Here is a 26,128-nt window from a genome sequence, read left to right on the forward strand (position 1 = left end):
GCTCATTGCCATCAAGTGGGTACCAGCTCCTCCTGCCTACAAAGCCTGCCCGGCTCCTCACACTGCTTCTTCCTTTCCGTTATATTAGCCATTTTTCCGTGTGTTTTTCAGAGAGACCTTCTCTCCCCATCAGCTCTAGCTAAGGTTTATACCACCCTCATCCTCATTATCCTCTGTTACTTCGCTCTGTTTCTTCTCTTCGCAGAACCTAAAGTTACTTACAATTGTGTGCTTGCTTACTTGTTTCTAATCACTTCTCCCTAATAGAGGGTAATCTCTGAGAGGGCAGTAACCCTCTCGGTTTGTTCTCAGCAAGTACTCAGAGCTCAGTACCATGCCAAGCATCTAGAAGGGATTCAGTACACACTGTGTTCCAGTCCCTGCTCCGCTGCTCACTAGCTACATACTTGGCAGGGCACATAACCTCCCTGAGCACCCGATGGCTGGTCTGTACAACAAGAACAATAATTCCTACATCTGCGCGTTGTTGTGGAGTTTGAATGAGATGATAATGTATGCAAAACACCTTGAAAACTGCGGAGAACATTCTAGCCATGTGATGAATTATTTATGCCCTGGCTTGGGTCAAAAAGGAAGCATCATCATGCCAACCCTGGTTCTGACAACTGCCAGGTGCTTTCAAGGCTTCTCGATGAAGTGTAGGCTTCAGACAAATGGGAAATCTAATAGACTGCTCTCTGCAGTTGGCCGCATTTCCAGCCAGCATAGATATGATTATAATTAGAGTTTCAAGAGTTCTGTTTCATTTCAAAAGGATTCCACGTTACAGTCTGCAGTCTACCTGAGATGTGTGTCTAGAAGCAGATTTGTCTGGCAGGTGTTTTCATTCTGGCCCATTCGCTGCTTTTCCTACAACATCAGGAATGTCTGTTTCTGTTACACTCATTATTTTCACTTGCCAGGTGAGAAGAGCTTTTCTATATGGGAGGTTTCAGATGGTGACCACTGAGCAAAATATGTAGTTCTCACCCATGCTCATCACTTCCAGAATGAACAGTAGCTCGGACAAACTTGCTTCAGCAGACCCAGGACTTTTCTTAACAGCCAGAGAATAGTCTGTAATGGAAGGAATCACTCTACCCATGCATTTCTCCAAGGAAAAACATTTTTTTTAGCCTGTCAAGACAGTGAGCTCTCTTATTGGAAACCATAGCAAAGTCAATTTCTCCATCCTTGCTGCTGAAGAATTCAGGACACACCTCACTGCAGACCCTAAATTAACAATCCAGGGGGAGCTGAGCTCACTGGAAATGGGCAGGGATGTCTAGGAGAGCAGGATTAAAATTAAAACTGAGCCCAAAATGGGCGTTTTCATATTTCAAGCCCCATTACCTGCCTTTTTGCAGCAGTTTTTGATCATAACTCTTCACTAGGCAGAGTAGCGCCGTGGCGGGAGCCACCCAATCTTCAGAGACCACTGACTATTTTTTTCTCGGTTCCTTTTTATTTATCTAATGATTTCTAACTTTAGCCAGCAGTGCTAAGGAACCACAAATGTCATAAGAGTCCTTGATGGGATTCCTCTGAGTGAAGGAAAAGCCCATATCTGTAAGTACCCATAAGCAGATTGGTTTCAAGCAGCACAATTCTCTTTACATCCATCCTTCCACACCAAAGACAAAAACAAATATATACCTATGTTTCAATCCATTCTGGGTGCCAAATGCTGAAGTTTATTGGTAACACTCCATCTGAAGTGATTGCTATGCAAGATCTCAACCCAGTCTCTACCATGTTCTTTAATCCTGAGCCACACATTGTGACCATTTGCTTTAGAATCTGCTGGTTGATTTAAGAGAGGGCACTGGTTGTTTCACACCAGAATGAGAAGTGGAGCCATGTCCTGTGATGCGATGGAGAAAAGAGTAAGCAATGTCATCAATGAGATGACCGAGCCACAGCACAAATTCCTTAGCCCTCTTCTATAGAGGTCCCCAGTGATGACAACTGAAGGGTCCCTCGGGTGGCTCTCCAGTCAGCTTGCTTCAAGTCAGCCAACATCTCTTACCTCCTTCTTCCAAACCAGGCCCTTGCATCAGGCACTCACGGTTAAAGAAAGTAACACCCCATTCCTGCCGTTAAGGAACTTATATTCTCTAAACTCTTAAAAACGGGTTCCAGAAGGGTACGAAACTTGTTAGGTTACACCATTTTAAGTGACTGATCCAATATTTCAATCTGGCTTAAAAATAAAAACAAAACAAGGTTTATTTTTTATTTCAAAGCTTCTCCCTTTTCAACTATACCATACTGCATCTTTTTATCAATTATACAATATAATTATAATTGTTTTCCAGTTGCAGTTATTCAAATGTGTTTAGCTCCACCTAACACAGCAGGTAATCAGCAGAGACATAAATCAAGGTGTAAAATGTATTATAAATGTTGAAATACTCACATATATTAACTATATTCTGTATATTTAAAATAAAAGTAAAATTGGTTTATCTCTGGGTGATTTAAGTGATGTTTATCTTTTTTATGCTGGTGTGTGTATTTAAATTTTTCTAAAATGAGATTTCATCGCATCTAGAAAAGTTATTTTTAAAATAAAAAATATATATGAAAGTGCTTTTTAGACCATAAAATGCTAATAAGTATCAGCTAGGGAATTAATTGCAATGTAATAAAACCCTCAATGGATGGATTAAGCTAAAAGCACATCTAATTAACCCTGATAGTTGATGTTGATAAATGCCCCAGAGGTGGGTGCTCTCAGAGCAGTAAGACCGTGGTTATCAAGATGGAACTGTCTCACGTTTGGTGAACCCAGCTTTGCCCAGCTTTCCCTAAGGGTTACAGAACTGAGGCTAAAGCCTGGTCAGGTGTTGCAGTGTCTAGAAAGGTGGACGTCTCTCTGTCTTTGTTGACAATCTCTCATTTTACAGAAGGTTTAATTTCTTTCTTTCTAGAAATGCCCAATTGTGCTATTCACATCTGTTATCCACTCCTTTCCCTCGAAGAGTCTTGGTGGGAGTTTGGTTTTAATGACACTGCTTGTCAACTTGGGTCCCCAGCTCCTTGAGCAGATGGATAATAGTGAGCTTACTACTGGGCCAGGCAGCCTGGAACTTCTTCATTTTGGATGTAAGCCTTCTTTTGCCTGCTTGGAGACCAACCTCTGCTAATAAGTGCCTCTCCTGCTATCTCAATGAAACCTAACCTTTTCCTCTCAGACTTACTGATCTTTGACCAACCAACCTCTTGTGTGCAGAAGAAAGAGCCCCCTCCATTTGACAAAGGAGGTTTGGGCTTCTCTAGCAGTTTCAGAGATCAAGGTGTTAGCCTGGTTGTTCTGTGCCTTCACCCTTACCATACATCAAGGTAGCATAAGGGATATATTCCTAATTTAATCCAAAGTTCCTTCTAGACACTTATTATATTGGTACATGCTTTTGAGCAGAGTGCTTTATAGCTGGGAGGTCAAATAATATTTTCCAGTAGTGTTATCATTTCAAAGGCACCTTCAGTTGCACTGTTACCTCATTTAATCATCACAGCAGTCTTATGGGAAAGTTATTACCTACTTTGCATTGAGGAAACCAAGGCTTAGGAAGGATGGATAGTGAGTCTAAGATTCAAGGGCAGAACTTAATGCCAGGTCTTCTGACTCCAAATGTTGAGCAATTTTTGCTGGTTTTCTACAATTAAAGATCTGACTCCAGGTCACAGGCTGAGAATATGTAGGATGGGAATGACCCTATTCACAGTGAAGCCGTCCACCGCAGAAGGGAAGGAGCAGGGTCAGGGAAGAAGCCAGTGTCTGCTGAGCTTCTCCTTGATGCTGGCTGTCTTCCTCGCAACATCTCCTTTAAATGTCACCTCTTTCTCCCACATGATCGAAAAGAAATGGAAATAAAGTGAGATTCAGTTACTTCCCTGAAGTCACACAGCTTACAAGTGACAAAACTAAACTGACAACCAGTCTTTCTGACCCCCAAACCCATGATCTTCTTATCACATTTCACATCTCATTACAACGCAGCACATTCACGCACATGTAGATTATAAAAGGCATGGCAAAGAAAAGTCCTCTGTTTTGGAAAGGCTGGTGTTCTTAAGGACACACACATACTTCCCCTTTCTTTTCCCTGACCCTCCAGCACAGCTTCCTGTGTGACACTACTGACATGCTCTTCTGCCCCCTTGCAGGGTGTGTGCTGGTGGTATCTGTGATTGAACAGCTTGCTCAAGTTCACAACTCAACGGTCCAGACCTCGATGGAGAGACTGTGCAGCTACATGCCTGGTAAATACAGAAAGGGTAACACGGCTTTGGGTCTGCTTTGTCTTACTCATGCACCATCATTGAGTGAGTTTCTACCCTATATGTGCTTATGGAGGAGAATCTGATTGTGTTATTTCTGTGAGTTGATATTCTTATGGGGCTCATAGAAATTAAAAGAAACACATACACACAAAAAAAACTCTAGGCAGTTTTTCCCCTTGACATTCATTTTCTGTCATGGCAGATTGAGACTGCTGTGGACATTTAGGGAATAAAACGTAGAATGGCCAATTTTCATTTTTATGTGTCACATTTATAATAATTTGCCCACCTGGTGATCATTGCTGTAAGTGCCATGAAGGTCAAAATAATGAATAATGAATAATTTCCAATGATTTATGTCCGTTTAACCACATACACATTTTCAGACGCATGCGCAGCCCTACGAACTCAGAGCTTTATTTAGGCTGAGAAGACAAGGGATCTTAAAACTCCAAACAGGAAAATCATCTGGGAACATTCCATTATCTGAACTGGATCTCAATAAAATCCCTTACAAATCCTGCAAAAGAAGGAAGTGATTAGTAATTTGAACAAATTGTATAGTTTTTCATTCTCGGCAGAAAGAAAATGTTGATTCTGTTTCCCTTATAGAGTACTGTTAGGTGTGCAGGCAATATGAATAAACTTCTTTCAGAGTCAAATTTTCATTCACTTGATGTTAAGGAACTAATTCATCAAAGATACCTACGTTATTTTTTCTAAGTAAAGTAGCTGGACTCGTGGCAATTGTGTCTTTAATTTAATAGACAATGTCAATGACAGCAAAACATTTTCAGACAATTTATTGCAATTAGTCACAATGTGCACTCAAAAGCTCATTTTTAAGAATTCAAAATTAAAGACTAGGAGAGGATAATACACAAATACATGTGTTTACAATGTTCCAGTTTGATCATTGCTAAGATTTTGACATATTTACATCATCTTTCTTTTGTGGAATTAAAATGTGACAGATAAACTTGAAACGCCCTTTGGCCTTCCCCACCCCCAGTTCCACTTTCCTCCCACCTCCCTAGAGAGAACCGCTCATATGAACTTGATGGGTATTGGTTTTGTCAGATTTTATACCTTTACATTCACTTGTGTGAATCCATAGACAATGTACAGTATTGTCTGTGGGTAATTTTTTAACCTTTTCTTGGTAGAAGGAAACAAATGTAGAAAACCACACAAAATAAACATAAAGCTTTATCAGTTATTACAAGGTGAACATCCTTATAAACAGAGTCCCAGTCAAGAAGGAATAGATAGGTATCTCCTCCAAAAGTCCCATCCACATGCCCCATCTCATCATAAACCCCTCCTTTCCCCTAAAAAACCAACATCCTGGGTGTTACTATGATCATTTCCTTGTATTGCTTTATAGTTTTATCACCTGACTGGGTATCTCCAGACACCATATTGTCACCCAGTTTTTAAATCTTTGATTATCTTTTAAGTCTACTTTAATCTACAAGTTTCCTTTCCATCCCTTCTTTTTTCCTTGTAATTTAGCTGTGGAATCTGCCTTGTAAAGTTCCTGCATTTTTCTGGTTGCATCCCTGTGGGATAATTGAATATGTTTCTCAGTGCTCTGTATTTCCTGAAAATTGGCAGCTAGGTCCAGAGGCTTGATCAGACTCCAGTTCGATTTCTTTGGCTAGGCTGTAGGTGATGGTGCTTTCTTTCATCAGGAGGACATCTTAAGTGGTTTTCTCTTTTTCATTTTTGCGATATTGGCAGCTGTTGATGCTCCATGACCAGGTTAGTTCATTGGGGGTTGCAAAACAGTGTCATTCGAATCCATCGTTTCATTTAGTGGTTGAAATATATTAGAAACAGTTTCCCTCTTTATCATCATAGTGTAGAGATATTTTTCTCCACAGTTCTTAATGGTACTGTTCATGCTAAGAAAGGCAGGATAAATGCTTGCTTCTTTTGCTTTTACTTGCCAGTTTTCAAATAATTCACTGCCTTTGTATTATCATCCCAAAGTAGTCAATTGGTTTTCTTTAAACTGTCATTGTGAACTCATGAATTTATACACATTTGGTGAGTTTCAGTCTACTTCAGTTATCATCCTTTTGAAGCTCTAATTGTCTCATCTTTGACCAGAAGGAACTTCTTCCAGTTAGCTCCTGGGTCCTTTTAACATGAATCTAAGTATCTTGGATAGCTTCCTCACTAACTGATAGATGACAAGTTGTTCTAGACCGTCTCGTTCATTTCCAACCCCCAGCTTGAAATCAGTAATTTCTCTTATAAGCTCTAGTTTCTTTTAGTGGGAAATAGTATGAAGACCACAATCTGGGTACATAGGAATGTATGCTCCTCAGCTGGTCATTCTCTCTAGGCTTCTTCAGTTGACAGTAATAGAAAATATACATACATACATTTACCTATATTATTATAAGATAAAATATCTAATGAGTTCATACTGGCGCTTCAGATTCAAGACTACAGGATTTTTTTTTCTTAGTCTCTTCTATATCATAGCTAGCTGTATCTCCTCCTTTCCCACTCAAAGTCCTGATTCTCCAGGACAAGGAAATTGATAGAATTAAAATATCCCATAATTACTGATTTACTTAACAGTATGTCAGTTCTAACACTACTAGTATTAATTTATTTCATGATCATTGAGAGCAGTTAAAAATTGTTTTTTGAACATGCTTTTCCCGTTTTGCCATCCCTTTTAATCATTGTACTATATTATTTGAGCATATGACCATTACATACAATATATACTTTCCTTTTTCACCCTCATTTAGTTTTATTTCCACCAGCAACTCTATGATTGATGTTCACCACCAGCCCTTAAGCAGATGTCTCTCGAGTTGAGTTGGTGTCTAAAGTTCATCCCTCAGGAAGGACTCATGGGAACAATATTCCCTGAATTCTTGCATGTCAGTAACAAGCTGGCTTGCCCTTTATACTTGAAAGTCAGTGTTTTTCTGGATATAAAAATCCTCGGCACACAGTTTCTTTCCCTCAGTATCTTAAATATGTTATCAAAAAGCCTAATGATTATCTGATTTTCTTTTTCTTACAAGTCACTTGCTGTTTTTGCCTAGCTCAAAGGATTTTTTTTCTTCTATAAAATTTAGTCAACTAACCAGGTTATGTCTTGGTGTCGAATATTGATGCTCTCAGGCATGCAGTGTGCTCTCTCAATATGTGGTTTCAAATCCATTTTTTTAAATATGATTTCAAGAAAGTTCTTAGTATTTGTTCAGTTTCCTTGACTTGATTTTCTTCTTCAGGGATTTCTTTTATCCACGTTTTAAATCTCTATCTGTATTCACGGTTTTGCCTATTTCTGGAGTGAATGCTTTTTATCACTTCATTTATTTTTTTACCTTGAAAATGATCCTGTTTTTCACCTTCTAGTCCTTGTAAAATGTCAGCTATTGTACGCCATTCTTCTTGTGTTCATTCTAATTTAGACTTCATTTCTTTTATAATCTTGTATTCTTCCCTGAGTTTCTAGTCCATGTCTGAGTTTTTCAGGTTCTGATTTCTGTTGTCCTTTCATGTCTTCTATCATTTTATTAACACTTCTCAGCTTATATTGAGATACTGTTATGTTTTAATCCTTTTTTTGGCATGATTTTCTGGCATGCTTTTGCTGTCTGTAAGGATGTGATTCTGTTCCTTCTTTTTTTTCTTCTTATAATAACTTTGTATGGGAGTTGACCTAGATACATTTCTGTTGCTCATTTTTATGTGAAATTAGTTTTCCAAAACTCTTAGAAAGAGAAGCAGTTTAGGATAGATTTTCAAATGCACAGAACTCCTTCTTCCGCTGTTTCTGTGTAGTGTTAAAAAATAAATACATGGCTGCTTTGCATTCTGAGATTTCCTGATTCTTTTCCCCTGCCCACTTTTGTCTGGATTTTCTTTGCTTCTATCCAGCTTAATTTTGATTCCAAACCCAGCAGTTTCTACTCACTGTAGGCTGTCCTGGGAGGGAGCTCTGGCAGATCAGTTTCTAGAATTTGGAGATGCCTGACCACCCCAAGCCCTTCAGTCCTTTTAACCTTGAGTACTTTGCACTTATCTGCTATTGCAGTGGGCAAAACCCTTCCCAATTTCAGCTGATGTTCTTTAATTGGCCAGCATCCTGTGTCATCAGTACCTATGGGCTGCTTGGGGGATTCTCCTGTTCATCCCGTTCCCTTCCTTTACTGTCTCCCACGCCAATGTTGATAACCCACAAGTCTCATGCTTGTGAGTGGCTTATCTTTGCCTTAGTTGTATTTTGGGCCTCATTAAGATGTCTAGTTTTGTTGTAAATGTTGTCCACAGGGTTGTGGTTTTCCTACCCAGAGGTTGTTTTTTTGGGGGGGGGGAAGAGATTCAAAAACATTCTAAGACCCTGCTGCCTCCACCATCATCTTTCCAGAATCCTCCTTTGTGGGGGCTTTAGTTTTACATCAATGTCTGCTGTATCTACCCCTCTCTAACTTCTGCTTTTCACTCAACATTATGTTTTTGAAATCCATACACGTCAAGACATATGTGGATTTAGGTGAAGCCTCATAATTACTCTGTCGTCCTTCAGCATATAAATGTCTCATATTTTATCTACCCCCCTATTATTGGACAGTCAAAATCTATTAGAAAGCTTACTTTATATTTTCACATCTCTCAGTTAGAGAAGGAAGATGTTATCACCATTTTACAAAAAACGAAAAATGATAGTCATAATTATCATTGACTTGTTTCGATTGGTTGTCTTTTCTGTGTAATAGACCCACACTGACAGATACCACCATTTGTGCCTTGAGTTTGATTTTCTCTTTTTCAGCAAAGTTGTGTTGTCCAAAGATGAAAGGCTAGGTAAAAATCCTACTTCTCAGATTTTCCTGTCCTAATGTCCTAGCAAAACATAAAACAGCATGAACCAGGATTGCTGGTATTCAGGCTTCCATCTTGGCTCCTTCTGACTCATAACAGAAAGCTTCAGCATCTGCTGAGGGAAAATGAGAGGCTGAAAATCAGATTCTGGCGAAACAGAAGTTGGCACTTCACCAAGGGGAGCAGAAGAGGTATTTCAGTTTTCAGTGGTGAGCTGCCTTTCAGTTGTAGGAATTTCAAAGGATTAAAAAGGCAACTTGAGATTATTTTCATTTTATTAATTAATGTTCAGCTCTGGTTGGAAATAAAGTATTCAGTTCAGAGTAAAGGCTGTCATCTGACAGACATAAAGGCAGGGTGGGCATTACTGTTTCCGTTCTGTGGATATGGTAGAATGCACGGGAATGGTCACATGAATTGCAGAGGGTGACAAAGATAGTCTGCTTCTTAGGTAAAGATTTCTCCTAGAAAACATAATGGGCCTGGTGCCTAGTGCCTGCGTGCACCCAGTAATACCTCCTGTCTGGTAAGGCAGGAGAATGGGATGGGAGGGAAGGAGGGGCAGTCAAATGATGCACATTAATGCACAATTATTATTTTAAAAACTAGTTTTAAGAATTACTGGTTTTCCCCTCACACCAGTCAGAATGGCCATCATTCAAAAGTCCACAAATGACAAATGCTGGAGAGGCTGTGGAGAAAAGGGAACCCTCCTACACTGCTGGTGGGAATGCAGTTTGGTGCAGCCTCTGTGGAAAACAGTGTGGAGATTCCTCAAAAGACTAGGGATGGACTTACCATATGACCCAGGAATCCCGCTCCTGGGCATATATCCAGAAGGAACCCTACTTCAGGATGACACCTGCACCCCAATGTTCATAGCAGCACTATTTACAATAGCCAAGACATGGAGACAGCCTAAATGTCCATCAACAGATGACTGGATAAAGAAGATGTGGTATATTTATACAATGGAATACTACTCAGCCATAAAAACCAACAACATAGTGCCATTTGCAGCAACATGGATGCTCCTGGAGAATGTCATTCTAAGTGAAGTAAACCAGAAAGAGAAAGAAAAATACCATATGAGATTGCTCATATGTGGAATCTAAAAAAGAAAAAACAAACAAAGCATAAATACAAAACAGAAATAGACTCACAGACATAGAATACAAACTTGTGGTTGCCAAGGGGGCGAGGGGTGGGAAGACATAGCTGAGATTTCAAAATTGTAGAATAGATAAACAAGATTATACTGTATAGCACAGGGAAATACACACATCTTATGGTAGCTCACAGAGAAAAAAATGTGACAATGAATATATATATGTTCATGTATAACTGAATAATTGTGCTCTACACTGGAATTTGACACAACATTGTAAAATGATTATAAATTAATAAAAAATGTTAAAAAAAAAGAATTACTGGTTTTCCCACCAAAGCTGAACGAGAACATAAAACGTATCCTTAGCAAAGAAAGCATGCACACAACATTGTTGAGAATAATCACTCAGGAAATCAGCTTGACCTCTTCTGTGTCTGGGAAGACAATTTTTTCGAATTGTGCAAAGTATTTCTGACCTTCAGTTTCACCTGCTGCTTTTGCCTCTGGCTCTCATTAGTAAACACCTTGGAAGAATCTCAGAATTGTTAATGGAAAAATGATGAATGGAATCATTCTCACTGGGGTCAGCAGACTCATGCCCTCAGAGTCTTGCCAGAGTCTTCACTTTCTTGGGTCACCTATGCAGAAATCTTATCTCCATCGAGTATGGGAGTTAAAAACTCATGTAGACCTAAAATGAGGAAGGCAACTCATCTCATATTCTGTAAGTTCTGGAAGTCTACATGCAGCCCAGAACATACAGCCACAAAACTATCTCATTGGTCAGTACATCTCACTCTTCAAATTTCTGATCAGTAGTTTGTGTATACCTGCCACACCTGAGATAGTTGACAGTAAAATGTCCTGCATACACTGAAATGCATACTACAAATAACTTGGGCTTTTGGAGTAAAAGCTTTTAATCTCTTATTAAACCATGTGGTCTTGGACAAGTCTTAAGCTCTCTAAGTTCCTCCCTATAGAATGAGGGTAAAAGTAACCACTGCCCCAAAAGTTTCTTATGAGAAAAGAAATAATGGTAAACGTAAAGGCGACTTAAAACCTGGAATGTTCTAGGTTTTGTTTACACACACACATATGGACACACCTCATGCATGATGACTATGAGAATGATTCTTTTTTAACATTCTTCTGCCCTTGGGAATGGCCATACCTTTTTGTTTGTTTTCTATGCTGTCCCAAGTCCTTTGGATTCTGTAGAAATTCAGTGCTCTTATACCTTCCTGGTCACAAGCAGGGTTTAGCTGTATACCTTTTATATCAGCTAGGTTGCTAGCAATAAGTTGGTGCCAGTCTTTTATTCAGTTGTAGCAATAAGAGGTGACCACCTGATCGTGGCTGCCCGGGCCCTATCTGGCTTTTTCTGGAGACTTTGCCTGTCTCTGCTCTGCACCCGTCCATGTTGATCGAGAGTTTAGCTCTCAGAAGTCCGTCTATATCCCACATTAGCCATCGCTACAGGGGCCTCTCATTCTTAGCCATCACAGAACCCGTTTGAGGAAACTGATTGTTCAGATGGCTCTGCCCAGAGGGTGAGAAGCATCCTGTCCCTGTTAATTTCAACTCGAGCAAAACAAGGTTCTAAAAAAAACACACACAGAGGCAACCACTTCTTCTTTTACCAGAAAGAAGACAAATATTCTCTGCCTTTCAGGCAGCACTGCAAGTGTATCAAAGAACACCATGGTGTTTTTAAATTGCTCCACTGTCGGCTAAACCAGCTCTACGTTAACAATATTTGAAACTCATTTCTAAAGTGCTTTGCAAGTTCACGGAATTTTGAATGTCTGTTACATAATCCCCCAAACTTCCAAGACAGTTTAATGAAAGGGACTGAATTCTACTCCTACATTTTTCAGACGAGGAAATTGAAACCCAGAAGGTCAGAAGCCAGTTAGCTAGTGCTGAAACCTGGGTCTCTTGAGTCCTGGGACACCCGAGCTTCTTGACTGCAGTGCCCCCAAAAAAGGAGCACCCAAAGAGGGGCTGTTCTTGTTTATAATTGTATTGAGATTTCATTCATATGCTATACAATTCACTCATTTAAAATGTGTAATTCAGTGGCTTTTAGTATATTCAGAGGGTTGTACATTCATCACCACCATAAATTTTAGAACATTTTCATTACACCAAAAAGGACCACATCCCTTAGCTGTCAGCTCCCAAACATCCATTCTCCCCAGCTCTAAGCAACCATTAATTGACTTTCTGTCTCTGTGAATTTGCCTCTTCCCTTCATATAAATGGAATCATACAGATGTGTTTCTTTCACTTAGCATAGTGTATTCAATGTTCATCCATGTTGTAGCATGAGTATCAGACAGTCGTTACTCTTTATAGCTGCCTAATATTTTGTTGTGTGTATACAGCACATTTTGTTCATCCGTTCAGTAGTTAGTGGCCATTTGGGTTGAGTTGTTTCTACTTCCTGGCTATTTTAAATAAGCCCACTGTGAACATTCGTATATGTTTTTGTGTGGCTATATGGCTGTCTTCCTTTGGGTATATACCTAGGAGTGGACTTGCTGGCTCACATAGTAACCCTGTATTTAACCGTTTGAGGAACTGTCAAACTGTTTACCAAAGTGGCTACACCATTTTATATTCCCACCAGCGGAACTTGAGGATTCTAATTTCTCCACATCCTCATCAGTACTTGTTATTATCTGTCATTTGTATTCTAGCAGATGATAGTGGGTGTGAAGTGGTATCCCATTGTGCTTTTGATTTACATTTCCTTTAATAGCTAATGATGTTGACCATCTTTTCATGTGTCTTTTGGCCAGTTGTATAACTTCTTTGGAGAATGTCTATTCAGATGCTTTTTTTTTTTTAATGTTTAGTACAATTCACCAGTGAAGCTGTCCGGGCCTGGGCTTTTCTTTGTGGGAACTTTTTGACTATTCATTCAATCTCTTGTTATATGTCTATTCAGATTGTGTATTTATTCTTGAGTCAGTTTCAGCAGTTTGTCTTTCTAGGAATTTGTTCTTTTCATCTAAGTTATCTAATTTGCTGTCATGCAGTGTCATAGTATTTCCTCATAGTTTTGGTTTTTTTCTGTAAGGTCAACAGTAATGTGGGATTCGTTTTAAGTTCCTACTTCAAAAGCATAATGTGTTTGAAGTCATTGCAAAAAATAATCCTATAGAGCTATCTATTTTGATCTCAAAGCAGTGTTTACATTATTTACCACTGAGTAAAAGTAAAGTAGCAGAGAGAGTTCCTGTATTTATCCTGTTATTTCACAACCCTACCTTCTGAGCAAGGGGCAAGTAGCCCCACCTGAGATTAGCATGACAAGGTAAATTCTGCTCAGGGAAGGTTTCCCGTCTCTTCCCAAGAGAGCCTATCTGTCCTAACTATGCTGAAGTCCTACATGGAATTGCCAGTGTTCCACAGCAGACTGACAAACTGGAGAAACAGGACCAGAGAGTTAACAGCTTTAATGTGCAGATAAGTCCACAGAGCCTCTCTGTACTCCCGTAACTGGGGAAAGCCAGGGGAAGGAGATTTTTTTTTGTCAGTGTGTGTATGTGTGTGTGTGTGTGTGTGTGTCCGTGTGTCCGTGTGTCTGTGTTCTCTGGTGTAGATGGCAGTGTAGAGACACCTGTGACAGTATCCTTTTATCTCTGAAATACAAAACAGCAAAAACTAAGTTGCCAAAGTAAAGTCTTTTTTCCCCCAAATGAACACCAGAGAAGAATATTTTTAACAAAGCTACATTACAGATTATTTACTTTAAGGCAAGTCCTGTTCCTGTCATCATCAACAAATGAGATCCTCACCAACGTTCAGATGTTCCCTGCTGTACAAAAGAAAATGAGACTCCAGAATTTAACCGTATCTTTATAATAAACTAGTGGTCCTTAGCACCTACAGTAAACAAAGTGGCATTTACATAAATCTGAGATGGAAATGATAGTTTAATGGCTACATTAACTGTAACATTTCTCCCAAGCCCCTATAATTAATCACTTGAGTTAATGATAAATTAAGCACTCAGCTTCAGTTCCTCATAAAGATCATTATTAACTCATGTGTTAAATTTATCATAATAAAAAATAATCTATTTCTCCTGCTTTCTCTTTCTTAGAAAAATTGTTCTTGAAGACCACCTGCTATTTAGTGGTACACATATTTGGACCAGACATCATAAAACTGTGAGTTTGCCAGCACATTTAATCTGAATTGGGTGCTGGGATGTGGCGGGGAACAGGAAAGCTGGGAGGCAGCCGGCTCCATTTCCAGCAGGAGGTACTTACTGGACAAGGGCGGGAGCTGTATCCTGTGCTTGTTAATAGTGGGAAATTCTAACCAGACTCAGATTCTTTGTCACCCTGGGCGAAGGCTCCCCTTGAAGGCAGTGTAGCAGCCTGGTTCAGTTTCTCCCCAAGATGCTTCAGAAAGAATTTCACCAATAGTGCCAACCAAGGATGGGATTTTAGTGGCCAGACACAGGCATTGGACCCTTTCTTCTGAGCTTCCCCTTCACTCCCTCCTGGGTTCTCAGGTCACATGCTTCTCAGGTTCTTCCTCCTCCCCTCCCTTTCGCTGGTTTCCTGGCCTCTCCCCTTCCCCAGCCCTGCTCCCCTGCATTCTAGCTGGCCAAAGAGCCTTTTAATACAAAACTAATTATGGCAATCTCTAACATAAAAATTTTCATGCCCTTTGCAGGATTCTTTAGCCCCCCTGCAAAGCTCTTTATGAATTGGTCCCTGAGGACATTTTCAGACCCACCCCTGGCTGCAACCACGCTCCAAACCATTTGTAATTCTCCCCCCACACCAGAAGCTTTTTGCCTCAGGACCGTTTGCATAAGATGTTCCCTCGGCTTGGCACATCCAAAACCTCAACCCCAAACAAATCCTACTTCTTTGCAGTTAAAAGAAAGTGACCTGGTTCACAGGAAAACCCATTGCTCTTCTGTGGCTGGCTGTGGGCATTGAGTGCAAGAGCCAGTTAAGCATGGGATCAAAGAGAGGGCAGACAGACACTGTACCAGGAACTGCAGGTGTGGACTGGACAAGAGACAGCCCCCACCTCACATAACTACAAGTGGACACGGTGTTGAGAAAGAATGGGCCCAGCAAGCCATTCCCTGAGCATGTGGTGGGGAGGGGAGGAAAATTTTTCCTTTGAGAAAACTAATTCTTATTAGTATGGAGTGGGTCACTTTGAAGAATGACAGACATAATAAATGATCCCCCTTCGTGGTTCCATCCACTAGTAGTTTTGTTTGTGTGTAGTTTTCCAGTACCCATATTGATTGTTTGCTGATAGAAATTTCTCTTCTTATGATGCCCTCCTCTTACAGCTTGTTTTAATCAATCCCATACAATTCTGGGTTGATGTAGGTCCTGAAAATGACAACCTCATTATTTAGTCTTACCTGAATTTCAGGCTTCCAAGATTAAATGTGTTTCCTAACCCAGAGGGCATCCCTCCGCATTATATCAAACCAGTCAATTCTCAATGATTCATGGACTAATTATTCAGCAATTACATTTCCTACCCACAGGCGAACCACAGGATGTTGTTAGAAAGTGGGATACCTGAGCACTAACTCAGGCATTCATTCCTTCAAGAACTGGGGTCGTGCAGGGAAGGGCTGCTTCCAGGAGCAGCCAAGCCTAGCCAGTGACCACGTGCTGGGTCCTCCTGGTCTTAACTCCATTGTGCCAAAGGTTGTCATAGCAAGTCTGATCCTGGTCTTCTGTTCATCTCACCTTGCTTCATTGTATCTATTTATGCTCTAAATCATAAATTCTTCTATGCCAAACTTAGGAGCTCTTGAAGATCAGGAGAGGCCTAAACTACTAACGTTTTAGAAGAAAAAAATGCAAAACAGGGTTTATAACAATTATGATATACCCTAAATGTAATTAATGTCTTTTTAAATAGTAAAAATATTAAGTAATGTTACTGCACCATTCACAAGATAATGACAAGATTTATAGAGGAATGATTAAATTCGTAACGTGCTATAAAGAGTGTGGTCCAGAAGTGAGAGAAAAGTGTTCATTTGCATGAGGAAGATTTTTTGATGTTGTGAGTGTCTCTGTAGCTCTATATTAATGTATAAATCCTTCATTGAAATGGATGTCAAAGGTCTAAATTTGAGAGCTTTCACGTGTGAAAGGCCCTGTCCTTATTTCCTGCCATAGGCTATCACTCTGCCTGTCTGCTCAAACTTCACCCTGACCTTGCTACCTTCTTTTGATTTATGATGATAATGCTTATCAGCATTGACTTCCTTCTACCATGATCCTAATTAAACTTGTTAATTAGCTCTGCCAGATGTGTTGAAGCTTCCCTCCCTGCCCCCCATGCCTCACTCCTGCACACCTCTGTTACCTGTAAAGGTAGTCAAAGAGTGTAAATTAAAATGTGACCATTTTGGTCTTATTTGCTGTTCTGGGAAAAAGAAAGCAGTGTTGAGTAGGAATGGTTATTATGGCTGTGGAGATTTCCTACTACTTTCACAAATTATGTGTAGCCTGAGCCGTCTGTCCCAAGGTCGGTCAAGTGCAGAAGCGCTACTTTGCCACTTCTTTGCATGTTGCGTATTCTAATGGTCTTACACTTGTCTGAATGTATGAGGCTCAGTGTTTTCTATTCTTGTCCAAGAAGTGCTTCTCACAACTAGTCTTTTGATGATAAAGCTCTGGTCTTGGAGAATTTGAGAGGGACACCAAGTGCACAGTACCTCTCCTATTCTTCAGTTCAGAGAACACCAGCCTCACTCTCTGACTGAGAGGCCCCCATCTCCGCTCCCATATTCAAGTTCACTTACTTGAAATTGTGCTCTATTTGCAGGGGAAAGAGAATAGGTCTTGGATACCATACGATGAGTTGGCACTGGTGTTTCTGAATTGCTACAGATGGGATATTGGCCTTAAGTTAAAAAAAAAACCAAAGGAAGATTAAGCAGAGCCCTATTTATCACCCTCCTGAGTCCACTAAATACTAGATTCCCCACAAAGACAGCAGTCATCAGTTAAATAAATGAACCATTAAGCTGAGAACAGATGTGTGGAAACAGCCGCCCTCTCCTGATTTACTGACCCTTAGTAGACATTACTTAGGTAATGGACTTTATGTGTCAGAGACAGCTTGTCCCCCAGCCTTGTTACCTTTAAGTTACCTTCCCCTCCACCTCCCATGAAGGAACCCTGGGGCCAAGCAGATGACTCTCATGATGAACTCATTTTTCCCCTCTCAACTCAGGTGCTCGCAAAATGTTGAAAAGCCATCTTGCCAGCCACATGTTAGTCTCATTCAGCTGGAATGAAATTTGGGAGCCAGTCCTACCCTATGTTTTCACATACTAGTGACCATCAAAACAGTTGACGATCTCTGAGGTGAACCCCCTTTCTCCGATGGGCTTTTCCTTAATATGAGGCAGTTCTTTCTGCAAGAAGGTTCATGTTAGAAAGTAATTCTCAAGGCCCCTCCCAGCACTTTTTTGTTGGTCATCCACAGTTGAGATTACTCAAGGTATGAAAGATATTTTAATGTTCAGCAACCATTTAAACTGCTACCTACGCACACTAAGTGAAACTAGGGTGCTTTTCTGTTTTATTTTGTTTTGTTTGCATCTTATTACTGTTTTACCTCTCTAAATCGCATTGTTATTCTGCATGTCCAGGGATAAAACTCCCTTGGTCGAGTGGACAACCTAATGAAGAGTCTGTAGAATGCTTGTCAGGGAAATAAAGCAGAAACAGGAATGAAGTCAGGGAGCAGGTCCAATGACTTTCTTCCAGACCCTAATCACAGCAGCCAAGCATTGCCAAGTTAACCTGTGGTTCTCAAGGGTTAACCCATGTGTGGGCTGTGACTACCTTCAGTCAAAATAAATAAATAAATAAATAAAACGAAAAAAATACACCGAGCAATGACTTGGCTTTGCTTATGAAGTAGAAGGTAAAACAGGAGGTGGAGGGTTAGGGAGAGAAGAAAAATGGTTGTGATTGTAATAGTTTTAGAGATAGTCATTGTAATGGTTGAGGAGGGGTGTGGGGTATTGGAGTAGATTTATTATAAGGGAACCTAGAGCATTTTGTGCAACTTAAAGGTAAGTAAATATCCAGGCTCCAGACAGAAACTGTAAACAGGACTGGGACACCACAAGGAACACAGGAGCACACTCTTCTGAGTCTTCCTCACTGCAGACATTGGGTTCTGCCCCCTGAACCCCATTCTACAAACTAGCTTTCTAAATGCTCTGTCTACATGGCAGGAAGTAACTTTACAGTCCCAAGTCACTATAACTACCATCACTGTTAGAATAGCCCAGAATGAAGTCAAACGTTTTAATACCAATTCCAAATTTCCATAGGAGAGAATCTGATTGGTCCCACTTGAACGGTAGTCTAATGAGGTCCAACCAGCTTGGCGAGAAGATATGGAATATAAACATGGTTGCCAGGAATCCACCCCTATGGGTGAAGGGGGCAGTTAAGTGATCATGTGAGCTGGGAAGAAACCCTCAAAAGTAACTGTCCTTCCAAGACTAGTCTCTAGATATTACCAACCTGTGTTTCTGGATTTTTTTGTTGTTGCTGTTCTGGTTTGAGTTTGAATCAATAATTTACCTGGGAAAGTTACTAAAATTCCATACATGACTTGTTCCTTCATTTGAAGCAGCACTTTATACTTATTCTTCTTGGTTTAAGAAGAGTGTTGGGGGTGTCAGGTAGAAAGTGAATATGGAAGGTTTGTTTTAGCCCCTTCAACCCTAGACATACACCAGAATGTTTGATGAACACTATCCTGACACCATCCCCGGGAAAAAAGTGAACTGTACTGTATTTCCTTCCATAAGGTAAAGAAATATATTTACTTTAAAAGGAAAGAGATGATTTGGATTATGCCTGAGAAAATAATTTTGGATGTTTAAGGCTATATCATAAAGTTTTTTTGCTGTAAGTTTCAGCAAACTCTAAAATAGTGTTCCAATCAAATATACCCCTGTCCATTTTTCCTTTCCCACTTTTATTCATGGCTTCTCCTGAAAAGAATCACAGTGCCCATGTGAGACGCTGACTTACAGCTCAGTGCTGTTGGCGCCCTCTCCCCACCCCCAGGACTTCATTCTAAAAGTAGGAGAGTGTAAGTGGCAGGAAATCGTTACAATCCAGCAGTTACACGGGACTGGACTCAAAGGCCATGATAGAATCCATTCTGGGGATTTACCTTCTTTTGAAATAGCTTCTGTTTCCTAATGCCTGGGAGATCTTAAATAGCCTTTGTTTTGGCCCATTTTCCTCCAGGCTTAGCGCAGATATGAATGCCGATGTTGTGTGTCACACCCTGGAGTTTTGTAAACAGGACCCTGGCCAGCCGTTTTGTCACCTCTATCCCCTTCCCAAGGTGAGTGGTTTCTCACTCTGAATGTCAGATTACATGCAAGCCCTTTGGAAATGTTTTCAAGGGAGGCTCAGCCTCAGTAGCTCAGTGGTTTGGGGACAGGGGCAGGAAAATGACATTTTCCATTACATTGCCTGGAATAATATTCCCAAGTTTTAGCCTAGATCCCTCCCCCATGCTGCCGAAGAATTTCTTGGCTGTTTATTTTGGATGGTAACCTAGAGCTGGGCTGGCAGTAGGTAGGAAGTCTGACCAGCCAAGGTGAGAAGAGGTTAAATTCCTCTCTACCACTTTTAAATCAAGCAAGTCATTTTTATAGAGTGACCAACTCTTCCAGTTTGCCCAAGACTTTCCTGGTATAAGCACAGGGAGTCACATCCTGGGAAAACCCGGGAAGTTGGCCACCCTAGTCTAATCCTTATTGTTCTCACCTATAAAATGGGTATAATAAAATACCTGAAACACCTCCCTCATAGGTTTGTTGTGGGAGGTAGGTAAACTAATATATATAAAATGCTCAGCACAATACTTGCTGCATAAGTAAGTGTTAATAAAAAGGTAGATAATGTAATTATTACTAATATCATTATTCAGAGATAGCTGGTCAGAATACTCTGTGTGCATTATATCATATTGGACAATTTTTCATTGGACTTCAGGCAGAGACAGGTGGCAAATGTTGACAGGATTTCCTGTTCACACTCTGAATGAGACTATAATTAATATTAATTAATATTATTAATTTAATTAAATGTAATATTAAATCCAGATAGGCCTCAAAATAATGATTTTCAGAAACTTCCTGTGAAAGTAAAATAGTAAAATAAAATTCTATGCCCCCTTTCCCAGAATTGTAATTTTTCTGTGTATAATGCAACAGGCTTCTGTTTTATTTGCAATTTTCTTTTTATCACGTGAAAATAAAGTCAGTTTAACACTTTGTGGCCTAACCAATGAACATGATTTTGCTGACTGGCAATATTAAATATTATAAGCCTGTCTCTTTAAGCAAGAAGAAAGAGATGCAAATGCCTGGGGCACGCATGCATTTCATGCTACCTTGGTCATTGACTAAGTGCCAATTAAATTTTGCCTAATTTTACCTTAGAAACTGTGGGTTCCACTGGGTTCTAGAAGAATTAGTTAATTTTAATTAAAAAAAATTTTTTCCTGTGTTCGAATGGCATGTGAATATAGTATTATAATATCCACTATTGATAATGAACCAAGGAAACATGTCTCCACATATAAAGGCAAGTGATACGGGTTTTTGTGATTTCCTTAAATAACATCATTTTATATATTTTTCACACTCACAGCTATACATAGTCACAAAATGTTCAACTTTAAACTATCTCATTTAAAATGACATTCTTTATTTTTATACTTTCTGGCTGGGAGGAAATTGGAGGATTTCATCTCAAAAATGTTTAGCTCCCACCCCAGCTGAGCATGCTCCCTGGTCAGCTCCCTCCACCCTCCTCCTCAAATCCCCATAGACAGCTTCTGTCTCTACAGACGACCCAGAAAAGAGGGGCAGTTGGTGGAAACGTGGAGAACTTCATCCTCTTCTGCCTCCAAGACTTCCTTGCACAGCAATTACAGTGCTTACTCTTCATCTGGTTTCATCCCCCAAGTAGCCCTGACATAGAGGCGCCATTTTGACCCCTTTCATAAGACTGAGGAAACTTGAGGGTTAAAGAGGTTACAGAACTTTCTGAAAGTCACTCCCTTGGGAAAGACCAGAACTGAGATTCTCATCCTTGTCCACTCAGAGAGGTTGGTTGGTCTCTTAACTCTTGTGTCAGTGTTTCTTGAAAATCCCCTCCAGGTGTCTCTTCACAGCAGTTAACTGAAATCCCACCACCAGAAATAACCAATGTTAAAATATTGGATGTTTTTCTTATAAGTTTTAAAGAAATCACCATTATATTCACTTCTTTGAGAGTTATGGTAATGTTGTATATACAATTTTTTTATCCTACTTTTCCCTTTAACATAACGTTTTTAGGATGCGTTTTTGTTAAAACGGTACATATCTTTTTATTCCCATGACACACAAATTACACCTCCACAGCAGGTGTGAATTAGTAGGTAAAGATTCAGCTCTAATTTCCAGCCTGCCAGAAGCCTTCCTCATGACCCTCCCTGTTAGTAACCCCCTGACAATGTAGTCACTATTCTAAAATTTGCCACCACAGATTAGTTCACTTATATAAAGTTCTCTTCTTGAATTTCATACAAATGCAATAATACAGTATGTTCTCCTTTGTATCTGGCTTCTTTTGTCTGTGAGATCCATCCATTTTTATGAGTAATGGTATCACAGCATGAAGTATTCACACAATTATCTTTTAATGTTACTCCCGCTATTACCTTCCAAACTAGTCCAACCAAGTCTGTGCTTACCCTCTTTCCAAAAAATCTTCCACATGGATGCCAGAAATGTCTTCCTATAAGATAACTACGATCTTGTCATCCCACCCCAGCACCTTTGCCTGAGGGATGAGGACATTATCCCTGACTCCTTCTACATACCCCTCTTGTCCAAGAAGCTGTATGTTCTTTGTTTGAACTTGCTTTGTTTTCCATGATCTACCTGTGTGATTGCGTCTGTCTCTCCCACTGGACTCTAACCTCCAGAGGACAGGTTCCATCTTGCTCATCTCTGTATAGAATGTCTAGGATGGGGCCTTATACATAACAAAGAAGTTTTTGTTGAATGAATAAATGAAGTGTCACCAATTTCACATTTGCATTGCTGTTGGAAATTCTAATTTTCCTCACCTCATGGCCACGCTAATTCCCCAATGCAGACCTCTGATCCTATTATTTCCCCAGCTTACGATCTCCACCCAATTAAGTACACATCTGTACTTAGCATCTCAGGATTCTCAAAAAGCCTTCCTGGACCTCCACTGTAGGCCTTGTGTATCCCATGCTGTAGCCAAAAAAGGAGTGATTGCCTCCCCTGTTGAGCCTACCCCTGTACCTTTGTTCTTAATCATTCATTCCACCCAGAATGCCCCATCAACACCAGGCCCATCCTTCAAGCTCATCTAGGTGTCACCTTCTCTGTAAAATAGTTCCTGATCCTCTCCACTAAATGTTAACTCTCCTCTCAATCATCATCATGAAGTACCTTTCCGAGTACTGCAGTGTGCCAGTACTGTTCTCAGTGCTTCATTTGTATTAGCCGTTTAATCTTGTGAAGTAGGTGCTGTTGTCCACAGCAGCAATAGATGAGGGAGGGGAAGCACAGAGACACTAAGGTACTCAATTCACATACATTTCCTTATTAGAATGTAAGCCTAGCACGTGGCAGATCTGTATCTTGCCCATCTTTCTTTCCTCTGTCATGCCGGGTGCATCGTACTCAGGATGTGGGTAACATACCAGGCATTGCAGTTCACATTTGTGATCTCATTACCAGTGCTCTTGGGAGTGTATCTGTTTTACAGAGGAGGAAATTGAGGCCAGGAGAAGATAAGGTGTTTGCCCGGGTTACACAGCTAGTAAATGACTAGAAGGGGATTCAGCCCCGGGTCTGTTTGTCCTTAAAGCCCAAGTTCTTACCACTGTGCTCTACACCTCACTAATAATCCCTGGGGTATTGTTACTTTGAGTTGAACCACTGCTCCTGGGCCAGCTAATTCCTTACAAGCAGAACTCTGCACCCTCAATGTCCTGCTTTTCATACGTTTCAGATTCTTGTAAAATATAGTGTGATGCAAGCCATCATCCCTGTGAAATGCATGCTGTAGGTAGAGGGACGAGGGGCCCCTCTGCTCCCAGGGCTTGCAGTGGGGAGCCCAGCAGTGCAAACCAACAGGGGTCTGACTTTAGTGGGGCCAAAACCAAAATGTGCAATGGCGTGGAGGGATCGCAGTGAACGTCATCTACAGCGACGTTGAAATTCCAGCCCACTTCTCGACAATCCTTTAGCCACATCATTTCCTTCTCTACCGTGTGCTCAAAAATGACAAACTCCTTCCATAATTAATTGAAGCAAGAAATAGTCTACAATGTTCAGCACCAGGAGGACAGAGTGGGGGATGAGGGTCGGGGGAGGGAAGAGGAGGACAAGACGAGGGCAAAGAAGAGAGGAAGGAAGGAGAGGGAAGAAGAGAGGAAAAAGAAATTGCAGACCGTGTTATCGAGACCACCCAGACAGTTTTGTGTTACCTACTTTGGGAGAATCATATCATTCCTCCTCTCATTTACACATAAAACAAGGCACTGCCTGCTGCCAGTGTGTGTATGTGTGTTTGTGTGCATAGGCACAGTTCTGACACCACAGCTGTCCAACTCCATCTGAAAACTGGGTGTGGTTTCTTCATGTGCACCCTGTTGCTCTTCAAACCTCTCATCTTTAGATTGGAGTGTTAAAGTGCAGAAGCACCTATTGAGCCCCGTGCCACCTGGAGCCTCCTCAGTTTTAAGCTTCTCCTTCCTGGGTCCCCTGACTCTGAGATCCCCAGGCAGGCCCTGTAGCTTTTTTTTTTTATAACTGAAGTATAGTTGATTTACAATGTTGTGTTAGTTTCTGGTGTACAGCACAGTGATTTAGTTATACATGTATTCTTTTTCACATTCTTTTTCATTATAGGTTACTACAAGATAATGAATATAGTCCTTTGTGCTATACCATAGGACCCTGTTGTTTATCTATTTTGTATATAGTAGTATGTATCTGCTAATTCCAAACTCCTGATTTATCCCTTCTCCCCTCCCCGACACTTTCCCATTTGGTAACTGTAAGTTTGTTTTCTATGTCAATGAGTCTGTTTCTGTTTTATAAATAAGTTCATTTGTGTCATTTTTTTAGATTCTGTATGTAAGTGATACCGTATGATATTTGTCTTTCTCTGTCTGACTTCCTTCACTTAGTATAATAATCTCTAGGTCCATCCAATTTGCTGCAAATGGCATTATTTCATCCTTTTTTATGGCTGAATAAATTTCCATTGTGTGTGTGGGGGTGTGTGTGTATGTGTGTGTGTGTGTGTATATATGTATATATATATCTATCTCACGCCTTCTTTACCCAATCATCTGGTGTTTTGTTTTGCTTTGTTTGCTTTTTTTTTAATTGAAGTATAGTCAGTTACAATGTGTCAATGTCTGGTGTACAGCATAATGTCCCAGTCATACATATATGTAAAATATTTGTTTTCATATTTTTTTCAGTAAAAGTTATTACAAGATTCCGAATATAGTTCCCTGTGCTATATAGAAGAAATTCTTTTTTTTATCTAGTTTTATATATAGTAGTTAATATTTGCAAATCTCAAACTCCCAAATTTATCCCTTCCTACCCTCTTTCCCCCCAATAACCATAAAATTGTTTACTATGTCTGCGAGTCTGTTTCTGTTTTGTAGATGTGTTCATTAGTGTCTTCTTTTTTTAGATTCCATTTATGCGTGATATCATATGGTATTTTCTTTCTCCTTCTGACTTACTTCACTTAGAATGATAATCTCTAGGTCTATCCATGTTGCTGCAAATGACATTATTTTATTCGTTTTTATGGCTGAAGTAGTATTCCATTGTGTAAATATACCACAGCTTCTTTATCCAGTCCTCTGTCAATGAACATTTAGGTTGTTTCCATGTCTTGGCTATTGTATATAGTGCTGTATCTTTGGGGTGTATGTATCTTTTCGAATTTGAGTTCTCTCTGGATATATGCCCAGGAGTGGGATTGCTGGATCCTATGGGAACTCTACTTTTAGTTTTTTGAGGAATCTCCGTACTGTTTTGCATAATGGCTGTACCAAACTACATTCCCACCAACAGTGTAGGAGGGTTCCCTTTTCTCGACACCGTTCTCCATAGCATTTATGGTTCATGGACTTTTTAATGATGGCCATTCTGACCGGTGTGAGGGGATACCTCACTGAAGTTTTGATTTGCATTTCTCTGATAATTAGCAATGTTGATCATCTTTTCATGTGCCTATTGGCCATCTGGATGTCTCTATTGGAGAAATGTCTGTTTAGGTCTTCTGCCCATTTTTTGATTGGGTTTTTTTTGTTGTTGTTATTGAGTTGTATGAGCTGTTTATATATTCTGGATATTAAGCCCTTGTCAGTCGCACCATTTGCAAATATTTTCTCCTATTCCGTAGGCTGTCTTTTTGTTTTGCTTATAATTTACTTCGCTGTGGGAAAGCTTATAAGTTTAATTAGGTCTCATTTGTTTATTTGACCCTGTAGCTTTAAACAGACCCCCTTCCTAACCACCCCTGAGCTGGAGGGACCGGCCACATTTACAGATACCTCAAAGGCATACTCAAGACTTACTTCACACTATTTTGATCCACATTAAAAGAGAACTATACCCACAACATGTACTCTAGTAGAGATAGAGTCTCCTGTTTCCCTGGGGCCTCCAACCCATTTAAACTCCTGCAAGGGAGGCCTGCTGCCTTAGGAAAGCAATCCAAACTTTGCAATAGCTTTTCCCAC

General features: G+C 40.2%; 1 protein-coding gene across 1 annotated transcript in view; it reads left to right on the forward strand.

Moving 5' to 3' along the window:
- AOAH (acyloxyacyl hydrolase) overlaps positions 1-26,128 on the forward strand; it is a 155,339-nt gene that overhangs the window by 13,654 nt on the left and 115,557 nt on the right. The window contains exons 3-5 of the mRNA XM_072964672.1: positions 4,174-4,269; positions 14,379-14,445; positions 19,561-19,660. Of these exons, the coding sequence (XP_072820773.1) occupies positions 4,174-4,269; positions 14,379-14,445; positions 19,561-19,660 (263 nt within the window). The remainder of the gene's footprint in view (positions 1-4,173; positions 4,270-14,378; positions 14,446-19,560; positions 19,661-26,128) is intronic.

This window comes from Vicugna pacos, chromosome 7 (assembly GCF_048564905.1).
Source record: "Vicugna pacos chromosome 7, VicPac4, whole genome shotgun sequence".
In the NCBI taxonomy this organism is placed as follows: Eukaryota; Metazoa; Chordata; class Mammalia; order Artiodactyla; family Camelidae; genus Vicugna; species Vicugna pacos.